The 11,319-nt window shown below is 38.6% G+C and overlaps 1 protein-coding gene across 1 annotated transcript in view; it reads left to right on the forward strand.

The window, feature by feature from the left end:
* The window catches only part of HELZ (helicase with zinc finger), a 67,846-nt gene that overhangs the window by 52,031 nt on the left and 4,496 nt on the right, over positions 1-11,319 (forward strand). The window contains exons 22-28 of the mRNA XM_010002700.1: positions 1,262-1,313; positions 2,123-2,316; positions 4,779-4,989; positions 5,470-5,546; positions 5,721-6,291; positions 6,658-6,898; positions 8,082-8,595. Coding sequence (XP_010001002.1) covers positions 1,262-1,313; positions 2,123-2,316; positions 4,779-4,989; positions 5,470-5,546; positions 5,721-6,291; positions 6,658-6,898; positions 8,082-8,595 — 1,860 coding nt within the window. The remainder of the gene's footprint in view (positions 1-1,261; positions 1,314-2,122; positions 2,317-4,778; positions 4,990-5,469; positions 5,547-5,720; positions 6,292-6,657; positions 6,899-8,081; positions 8,596-11,319) is intronic.

Here is an 11,319-nt window from a genome sequence, read left to right on the forward strand (position 1 = left end):
AGCAGGACAGCTTTTCTTACAAACTGATAGAATTACTTGCTATTTCAGTTTTAAAAATACGGCACCTATAAAATACCAGTGTGTTAGGTAGAACAGAGATTTGTTACTTCTGCACATACAGTTTGAGTCTAACTGAGAGCATAACAGATACAGAAATGCCTTGTACTAACTGTGAGAGATTAGGGCTCCTCTATATTTTAAAATTACATCTTTCTCTCCTTAGTGAATAAACAGTTTTGTTTTAAGTACTGCAATGAAAAGCAATTATTATTTTATTTTTCAATAACTCATTTTTTAAGACAAGGAAAATTTTGAAACCAGCTCTTTAATCTGGTTTATGCATGAGTCAACATTGTCAAACAACCTGTCTTTGTACCCTGACTAATTTGCTCAGACTGCTGGAAAACTGCCTGGACTTATCTCTTGGGCAGAGAAAGTTTTGCAACATCAAAGAGGTTTTAGATTTGTTTTAAATTGGTGTATGTAGTTAGGACCAGATTAAGTAAAGTGTTCTTACTCTGCAAAAGACTTCAGAGCATACTGGCATTTGAATCTGTGCTCACAGTTTATGAATATTAACTAGTTAGTTGATGCTGTAAACTCAGAAGCATGTAGGAGGGATAACTCAGTTCTGTTAACTCCTTTTCTAATGTACAAGTCACAAGGAAAAGCAGTTTCCCCTGAGTACTCTGATTCTTGACTCTATTGTACTTTGGGGGAGCAGTCACTTGAGGGGCCAAAGTCCAGAGGCAGGTACATGAGATGGGGTAGGAGGCAATGTCTAATGAGGCTGGACCAGCATTTGAGGAAAACTACTGGCAGCTGCTTTGTCTCCAAGGTTCTTGAGTTGAAACCTGGAGGAGAAAATGGATCATGTTTCCACCTAGAGCTCTTATGGAAGAGGAGTACTGAGAGGTCAGGTTAGTGCTGGGTTCTGCTCCTAAAAGAAGTGAGATAGTGGGAAATAAAATTGTGAGAAAACAAGCTCAAAGTGGCTTGCTGGAACTCTCCTTTTCATCTGAAAACAGGCCCTGGGAGAGATATTCCCAGAGGGACTGGTAATGACCCACTGGTTAGTTGAATTAGTGGTATTTAATGTCCAACTGTGTGAATTCCTAGCTGTGTGATGGAACTGGACAGTTGAATGTGTAAGAATAGAATGCTGGGCTAACTACTTTCAAGCTTTTATTTTGTATTTAATAATAATATTCAGTTGAAATAAAAATGCAAGGCATTACTGTTACTGTTTTTCCCTTTAAAGGGCAAGGTCCATCATCATAACCAGAATGACCATTTCCCACCTGATGGAATTGGTAAGTGTCTCTGCTGTCCCTGAAGGAATTTCTCTGAGCTCACACTGATTTTGCTTCAGTGAAGTTAATAGTAATTTGACATAAATTGAGTGCCTGGTCTGTTTTCTATCTGAAAGCCATTTACTTTGTCTGTGCATTTGGGAAATGCATTATAGACAGTCAAGTGGACATTAGGTATTCCCAGGCCTATCTCTTTATAGCTGTTGTGCACACTGACTTTAGAGCCTTAACACAGCATTGTTGTTAGCCTCTTAAAACTGGCAGTGTTTGAAATTCATAATGTACAACACTGTAGCGGTGTATTTACACTGGAAGAGTTAGGACACTGTATTGCATGCACAGTTTATGATGTACCTGCTGCCATATATCCAGATATTACTGATACATTTTTGCAAGGGAGCATGCAACAGCTTAATAATTTTGTTATTAAGTTAAAAAAGCTTTAAAGCTTGTCTTTCCTGCTCAAGAAAGGAGCCTGGTTCTAGTTTTTAATGCAGTATTTGACAGCTAATTTGACTGTCAGCATATTGAATTGGTTTGGGGCATTCTTTCATGAATGCAGTTACCAGCTACCTATTTCTCTACATCTCAACTTGTATTTTCTGCCTTTCCAGATTTTTGAAATGAGATACAGAATTTGATTAGTTCTTTTTCTTAGTATATCGGACCTGTGCTGTTAGAGAGTTGCACACATAATTTGTGAAGATAGATGCTATTAAGAAGAAAAAAGATAGTCTTAATATTCTTTTTGTGTATATATTTTGGGGTTTTTGTATGTGTGAATATGTATTTTTCCCCTTTCTTTTCAGTTCAGCCCAATCCTTCTGTTCTAATTGGAAATCCTATCCGAGCATATACTCCTCCCCCTCCTCCTCTGGGACCTCACCCCAATCTGGGGAAATCTCCAAGTCCTGTTCAAAGGATAGATCCACACACTGGGACAAGTATTCTATATGTACCTGCTGTCTATGGAGGAAATATGGTCATGTCTGTGCCTTTGCCTGTAAGAATTAATTTTATGTTCATAATTTTTTTCTGTTTTGGTTTTTTTACCTCTCAATTATCGTATGTATAAAAATGAACAACCAAATCAGTTAGTGAATGTTTTGCAAGGTTTTTCAGTGCTTCATTTCAGATATGTGGGCTTAGCTGACTCTAGGAGTGGCTGTGGAGGACCACCAGAAAATGAGGACCCAAAAACATTGCTCCCACAAGTAACTCCAGGCAGCCTAAAAGCAATTTCATATTCATGGAATTTGGTGTATTTTCTCAGCTCTAGATTTAAGCACACCAGTGGGATCTGTCTCATCTGACCTGAGATACCTTCATCTGAATTAACTGCACAGTCCAGTTCTTAATCATTTTAGAGACACAGGCAGTTCAGACAAAGCTAGCTTCTCTTCACTGACTTCATGCAGTTTAAATTACCAGCTCTGGATGTCTGCAGTGCAAGGTGTCTGAAGTGAAGTGATAAGAAAAATAAGCATAATGGGATGTTTTCCTCTCCCAGAACCTGATAGCAAACCAGTTTCTTCTCCAATCCTTTTCCTTAATGACATTTCAGAACACAATGAAGACTCCTGATCAGCTCTTTTAGGCAACATTTATGTATGGAATTTTGCATTACAAATAAAACCATCTCACCAAAACTTACATGAATTGAAGAAGCAGACTCTGCTTAAGTTTTAACCTCCATGTTCACATATTCAAGGAGGAGAGTGGGGAGGAGAGAACAGATGCTCAGAGTTGTGGAATAACATGTTTGTTACAGCTCCTGACAACATGCAGGACATAGGACTCACACGTGTTTAACTCCATTCATCATGCATCAACATTGACATGCAGTGAATTTGTTTTTTAATAATTCTCCAAATCCTCTAGTGTAACGTAGGTTATGGAAACTCTGTAGGGGACTTGTTGTAGAAACTCTAGTTTCAGTCGTGTGTTTCAGATCAGCTGGCAGCTAGGCCTTGGTTTCTTTGCTAGGTCAAGGAATTTTCCTTTTTCCTAACTTACTAGAAACGTGCTTTTGATGGATAAATTTAAATGCAATGAGAAGGCTGGCAGCTGTGTCTTTGTCATGCTTGCTCACATTGTATTAATATCAAACCAAGATAATTTATAAAGTTCTATCTTACTGGTCCAACGTTAATATATTTTTATGTATTTCCAGTCAAAAGAAACACATTCAAAATAAATATTTTGAGTTCACATTCCCAGAGGGTAGATTTTTTAAAATAATTAAGTGAGAAGACTGAAGTACTAATGAGACAGCTGCTTTTAAGAAGAAGCTTGTTGGAGATGATTTGAAACTGTACAGATGCAGTAGTAGCCTGAAGCTGAAGTTCAAAGTGCACATTTCAAGGGCAAATACTAATTTAAAAAAAGAATTGCATGAAAGTTGTTACATGTAAAACAAGTAGGGACTGAAGTAAAATATGTTTGTGTTCACATGAGATGTAGTGATCTCTTTGCTTTGTTTAAGGCACTTTCCATATCCCAGGTAAAAACATGAGGAGGTTGTCTGCTGTTATCACTAAAGGCTGCTGCCTGGGTTTTGATGATTACTTTCCCTGCACTCTCCTCTGATTTATACATTTTCCTCCTTTTAATACATTCCCAACAGGGTGAGATTGAACTGATTTGATCCAGGGCTGTCCTCTTTTGCATTCCTTTTAGGAATAAAATCTGAAATGTTGTAAAATTTCCTGACTTCTTAACGTGCTTTCAGGAGGTGGATTTTACTTCAGATATTTAGGAAGATGATCTGCAACCCATGTGTCATGTAGCTTAGACCCTTTGGAGTGGCCCTGTCGTTGGTAACATGTGGATAGTCTCTTGTTTTACGACTAGTCCTGTTAACTGCACTAAGTGTCTGTGGGTGCAGAGGTTGTGCCTGCTCCTACGAGATGGCAGCACTGGGTGGTACAAGGACCATAAAGAACTCCTCAGGTTAGCAGCTTCTCTCTGTGTTTTCCCCCCTGAGACACAGCTCAGTGTCTCTTTAAACTCCCAGGAGAAAGGGCTTGTTGTTTTCTTGAACTTCACCCACTTCTGTTTATTTAGAGATCTATGTAATATTTATTTAAATACAATTTGTGTATCAGTCTCTTCTCTCTGAATTTTGAAACCAGTGCAGTGAAACAAGAGTGAGTTTTGATACTGAAACCTTCAGGTGTCCCTGCCTTTGCAGGAGGGTTGGAACTATCTTAAGGTCCTTTCCAACCCAAGCCATTCTATGATTCTATAAATCCTGCAGAATCTTTGCTCTTTGCCCCCTGCTGCTAGGCCTGCCCTTGGCTCTTGCCCTTTCCAGCACCTCCTGTAGTTGTGTGCTAGTGTGTCAGGGCACTTGATGTATGGAAAGGTGCTTGTTCCTGATGTCATGAGTGCTTGTTACTTTACTTCCTTTAATGAGCCTTAACAGATTGCATTTATTTTTTATTTTATTTTCCAATTATGTAGGTACCATGGACGGGGTATCAGAGTAGGTTTGCAGTTGACCCTCGAATCATTACTCATCAAGCAGCTATGGCATATAATATGAACCTGTTACAGGCACATGGGCGTGGGTCTCCTATACCTTATGGCCTGGGACATCACTCACCAGTTAGCGTAGGACAACAGCAGCAGCTTCAGCATCAAGAGAAGGAGCAACATGAACAAAGTCGAAATGGTTAGTTGTTGAAATTACATTGCAAATTTGTTTTGTTTTGAGGGAGTTTGTGCTTTAAATAGGGTTTTGTGAAAAGGGTATTTTTCCTTCTCTCCTAAGTGAAATGGAGGGATGTACAGAATTAGGGAAATGCCCTGTGATTTGCCATTACAAATAGAGTAAGATATTGTGAGATTCCAAGGAGGAAGTAATCAAAGCTGGAGTGTATGCTTGAGAGTGTAGTTCATCTGTGTTCTGCAGTCCAGTGGTAACTACTGCTGATGTTAGTTGTAATTAAGTTGGAAGAGCAACCTGGTGATGATTAACGAACAAAGTGCAGAGATTAAAGGCAAAGTGGTATTTGGGCAAATTATATTAAACATCTGTGATGTTGTAAATGCTATACTAATAAGTCTAAATTTTCCTGTGTCTGGGAAAAGCCCTCTCAAAATATTCATTTTCTCATTGAAAATAATGAATTAATTTCTGAAATGTTTTTAGGCAAAAGTGAAAACACTGCTGGACCTGAAATTGGTAAAATTCGAACACCTGAGAAGAAACCTGTGGAATCCAAGCAGGTGGGTTTATCTTTGGGTTTTTTGGTGGGTTTCTTGGTGGGTTTGATTTTGTTGTTTGGTTTGTTTTTAAATCAACATTCCATCTTTTAATGCGTGTATTCATTACTGACTTGGTTTTTGTTTGTGTTTTCCTTGAATGTGGATGTTCCAAGTTTTTTCCCTCTCTGTTTCCAGGTGGACTTGGAAGCCAGTTCTCAGAGCAGAAGCCCCGAGTCCCGCTCCAGTGGGGGTGGCTACTCTAATGCTAAATTCCATCGCAAAGATAATCTGAACCCCAGGCAGCTGAACCTCCATCTCACCCCTCCCCATTCCCAGTATGCAGTTCCAAATCGCCACTTCCAGCATGTGTCACAAATACCAAGGCAGCCATATCCCTTGCAACAGCAGCAAAACCTTTTAGGTCAACAGCAAAATCATTTGCCTGAACAACAAAACCAAATGCCACCCCAGCAAAGCCAGGTAGTTCAGCAGCATAATCATTTGAATCAGCAGCCTCCACAACCTTCACAGCTCTCCCCTGCTTACCAGGCAGGCCCCAGCCAATCTTTTTTTAATAATCCAATTCCCCACCGACCACATTCTCCTGCTGTAGATGCTGTGATTTCAGAACAACACCCCCCACCTATGTTACAAGAAGTCAATAACCCTCTGAGACCTATTGCACAACACAACCCTGTTCTGCCAACCCACTTGAACAACTTCATTGAAGAGAATCCATCAGGAATTCCCTTAGGGGACACTTTAGGTAGGTGACTTTCCTTTATTTAAATTCAGAGTGTGCAATTATAACTACATTGAAGTGAAAATGAAGGAGGTATTTACCTTTTCGGGCACATTGCTCTGAATTGGGTCATTGTTGGGTTCCATATGTAATGTCATTGAGCATAATTTGCTGCTAGAGGCATGTCTGAATATTCAGCACTTTATTAGAAGATTCATGTTTATATGATTTTCCAAATGAGTTTAATAACCAGGTTATACACTGCAATGCAGTTAGTATATAATAGGCCCTGGAATATACTGTATAAAAAAGTATTCTTTTTTTTTTCTGACATAAAGATCTTTAAAAAGGGGCATTAGATAAATATTTTTTTTAAAACTATTTTTATAGATCGTATGCATGGAAATGTAGCTTTGGAAACAATAAGGCAGCAACAACAAGCCAGGTTACAGCAATGGAATGAACATAATGCCTATCTCAGTCAAGGCACTATTCCATATCAACACCATCACCATCCTCATCTACCACATCTTCCTCAGCAACCAATTGGATTGCATCAACAGCAGCAAGTTAGGGCAAACTGGAAACTTGCCAGTAATACAGAAGATGAAACAGAGGCAACATATTCAAGGTATTTGTTTACTGAGTCATCAGAGCTTGTGTAAAATTGAGCAGTGGGCACCTCTCTTTAACACTGTGATCAAGTGCAAGACACTTGAAGGTATTGCTTTTTGCTGCTGTTATTATGAAGGTTAAAATAGTTGGCAGGCTGACTTACAACTGTGCTTTTATTGTGTGTTATGCTTTATTCTGTTAGTATATTGGGTAGTAAAGCTGTAGTGGAAAAAATACTTTTATGGAGCTTTTCAGTGCTGTATTTATGGAATAAGGAATGGATAGAGAGTAACAGCCTTGTGTTTATAACAGAGATGTCTGAGTGTAGTTGAGGCATATTTAACTTGTAAATTCTTCAAATTGAATTAGCAGTCTGATTTATGTGCTTGAAAAGAAACAAACCAACCCCTCCCCAACCACTGCTCCCAATGTAATCCAAACTTTTTTCCTTTTCAAAAAGCATTTGCTTTTAAAGCAGATATAGAAAAAAAGCCAACAACAAAAAAGCTTGTATTTGAGATGGAGCATTAGAGGGCAAGAAAGGAAGCTGTTGAGCATAAACAGAAAAATGGTTCCAGTGGTCATCAGCTTAAATCATGTATATTGTAAAGGCTGGATTTTTAAATTGCCTCTCTTTACTGTCATCTCCCACTATGCTTTATTTTCCATCTGGTTTGTTATAGCCATGATAAAGCCTCAAAGTTGCTCTCTTATCTGACTCTGAGGTGCTGAGTTGAATGTTCTTGACCTTTTAACGAAGTTTGGAAGTATGTTGTGCAAGTGAGGGGAATCCTTCATTGTTCTGTTTTTTGCCTTTTAAGGGGTTAAATTTTTAACTATGTGAAGATTTTTACCTTGTGTAATACAGCAGGAAGTCCTTACCTTAGTTGTCTCTTAAGAGATAACAAATAATGATTCTTCTGACTGAAAAGGAAATCTCAAGAGTTATTAAAACTTTGAGATGATTCAGGTAGGTATTTCATCCAGTTAATCCTCTTGTGCCTAATTTCTGATTGCTCACAGCCATATCCTTTGAAGTTAGGGTGTGAAGATGTGAAGTGTGTGTGAAGATGAGTATATTTAAATTCCGTATATTTAAATTCAGTATTTTGTGACTTGAGTTCTCTGAACCTCAAAAAGAGTGGGATTTCAGCAAAACATTTTTTCTTTCTCTTGATACATTTATTCTGTCAATACAGGTTCCAGGATTTGCTCAGAGAACTGTCACACCGTGATCCAAGTGAAAGTCGGGACTTAGCTGAAATGCCACCCCCCCAGTCAAGACTGTTGCAATACAGACAAGTTCAGCCCAGAAGCCCACCAGCACTCCCCTCTCCTTCCTGCAACTCTAACCACAGTGGTCACTTTCCTAACTTCACTGAAAACAACAGAGACATTGAAATACCCAGTAATCCAGCATTTCAGCAGCATTTACCCCAAATATACAACCCCCCTTTCTCAATGCCATCTGAACATATAACCCCATCTCCCTTGAAATACCTGCAACCTGATGGATCATGGACTTTTGCTAACCTACAGCAGAATCACCTTATGGGGCAGGGCTTTCATTATGGTATACCTCCATTGCCCCATAGGTCACAACAAAACCCTTTTATACAAATACAGAATCATCAGCATGCAGTTGGTCAGGAGCCATTTCATCCACTCACATCTCGAGCAGTATCTGCTTCTTCGCTCCACAGCTTAGAAGAGGTAGGCTCTTTTGTCTGCCTATGCAACAGTTGTGTCATTTTAATATTGCATTATATTTGGAAGTGGTCATGAATGCAAAATATGTGTAGGAATTCCTGCGAGGTAAAAATTTTCTCTATGACTTCTGGGTTCACCCTGTGTGTATTTGTTGTTCTCATCATGCAGGTACAACATTTTCTCTACTTAACGGGAGGTCTTGGCTTTTTGAATGTTACTCAGAGTTTTCTTGCAATCATTGCTCTATTATTGCATGTCATTTATCTGCAGTTCAAATTAACCACACCCCAGGTGCAAACTCATGCAATGACTCTGGAAAGTCAGCTTTAATCAGCTAGTCACTTGGCTCAATATTACACTATGAATATGGTTGAGTTACTTTTCATACAGGCTTGACACCAGGGCAGTACATTTGTTTTACAAAACCTGATTTAATAAATCCCACCTGGCCTGAGCTAATTCTGTGAAAGCCATGCTACGTATTTTGGGGGCTCAAAGTGTTGGGATAGTGTTGTGCAGCAATATCCAGCACAAACTGTGCCACAGCAGAGAGGCTCTGTCCCTCTCAGTCTTATTTTATTCTGGACTCTGAGGGTGTGTGTTATGGGATGCAGACTATGCAAGCACATACAGTTAGGGCAGGTCACGTTTTGAACGGGAGTCTTTAATCCCTGTTGGAATCTGGAGTGCTGAGGAGTGTATGATATGCAGACTTGGAGTATGCTGGAGCCAGATTGTATTCCAGGAATGTCAGAATTAATATTCTCAGATAATTTTGCACTGCCTACATATAATCCAGTATTTGTACAGAGAATTAAGTGGCTTGTTCTGTGAGGCATTTCTGCCAGGGTTTTTGCAGACTCCGTGGAGGTATCCCTGCTCATCCCTATCCCACATAATACACATTTCATTGTCTTTTGACTTCTGAAAGTAGAAAATACTTAGTTTATGAGCCTGAGCAAAAGAACAAAAATTGAATTCCAGTGCAATTTATAAATCTGTGCTTTACACAGACCCAAGGAGGCTAATGGAGTCCTCAGGCCCAGCTAGAGCTGTAGTAAGGTTTGGTTTCATGGGCATTTAAGAATTCTGTCTCGGTCTGTTAAAGCCACACCACCTTGTATGAAATCTAATACCTTTTGACAACAGTTAATGCTGTTGGTGCAGTAGGACATAGGAACAATAGCTTTTCAGTAGTAATAAACTAATAAATATTCCTGCAGAGTTTGTGACAGCTCCTGCTATCTGAAGACAAATAGAGTGAGCCTTTATGTAATTAGTGCAAATTCGGTTTAGTTCTTATTTTTTCTTCCTTTCAAAATAAGTGGCAGAAATGCCAAATGCAGTGAAAGTGTTAGAAGACAGAGACTTCCATGTAAAGTTTCCTGCTCTGCTATTTCAGCTGGTAGGTAGGACTGACTAGGCAAATAAAAATGCAGTTTTGTATGTATTTCTAACAGATATCCCTCATACAAGGCAGGTGTCTGGGGATTTTTGCTATCCTTACTAAGCTGTTTTCTCAATCACTACTTATAAAACTGTTCATTGACTTGATAGTTGAAAGCTTTTGCATCTATTTAGTCAAACCAGATTTGAACTGCATATTAAAGGTAATACTTAAGTTATTCTGTCTGGTCCTGTACTTGCAAGTGTCCAGAACTTTGGTAACTTCCTGATTGCTTACCAAAATTGTCTGTTAAACTCAATAAAAAGTATGCTTGTTGGGTGTGATTCAGGCAGCAACCTCTAAATTTTAGGTAGTTGTTATTAAGGAATATCCTCCAGAGAGCAGAGAGGCAGGATATTTAAGTGCTTTTCCACTGATACATCATAATAGTGTGGCAGCTGCAGTGAGATAACAGTTTTCTTTAATGTACTCTGTTTTTTGTGGACAATATAATAACAATATTGGGGCATTGCAAGCAAGTTACTTGATGTTTATATAGCTAATCTTTAATGCATTTCATAATCATGTTTACTTTTTGCCTTTACCAAATATAGATTTTGGTTTATGGCTTCTGTTATTTGTACTCTTGTTAGGATAATGCAGAAGGAAGCAAATACTGCATTCAATTTTAAAAACCAAGTTGTAATACAACAGACTTGCTTTGAATCTTGAGAAAGTTTTGAGAGTTGAAAGTTTTGAGAGTCTTTAAATTTGAGTTTTTGAAGCCACTAGGTTGATTAATGGAGCTCCTGCCATTTTCATCTACAGGGTTTATAGAAGCAAGTAATTTCTGTGGTTTCAGATAAAATTCTTTGCATAATTTCTCCTGGGCACACACTTCTCCAGAGCATTTGTTTTGTGTGTACATACCCAAAATTCAGTATACAAATGTATCATGCTTCCCCAGATCCTGGTACACAAGTAATTTGGTAACCAAAAGCCATTTTTTCTCTCTCTACATTGTAACTGAACATCATCTCTTGCTCTTTCTGTGTATCTTCCTGTGCTTCCTTTGTAAGTGCTGAATATCTTCCTCCTCACTCTGTGATACATCTCCAGTGTAGGAGTGCAAGATATAGAGGTTGATAAGAATTGACCAATCTCAGTTAATGCTCTTTGCACTTCTTTTAAAATTCTGTGTCTGTTTTGTGTGATTAAAATACATGATCAGTGGCTGCAATATACCAAAGAGAACTTGAAATACATTAGTTTTGTGGGGTTTTTTTCTAAATGAAAAGGAATTTCCCTCCTGCCTCACCTTTTTTTTTTTTTTTCCATAA

This window comes from Chaetura pelagica, unplaced genomic scaffold (genome assembly GCF_000747805.2).
Source record: "Chaetura pelagica isolate M959 unplaced genomic scaffold, ChaPel_1.0 scaffold47, whole genome shotgun sequence".
Lineage (NCBI taxonomy): Eukaryota > Metazoa > Chordata > Aves > Apodiformes > Apodidae > Chaetura > Chaetura pelagica.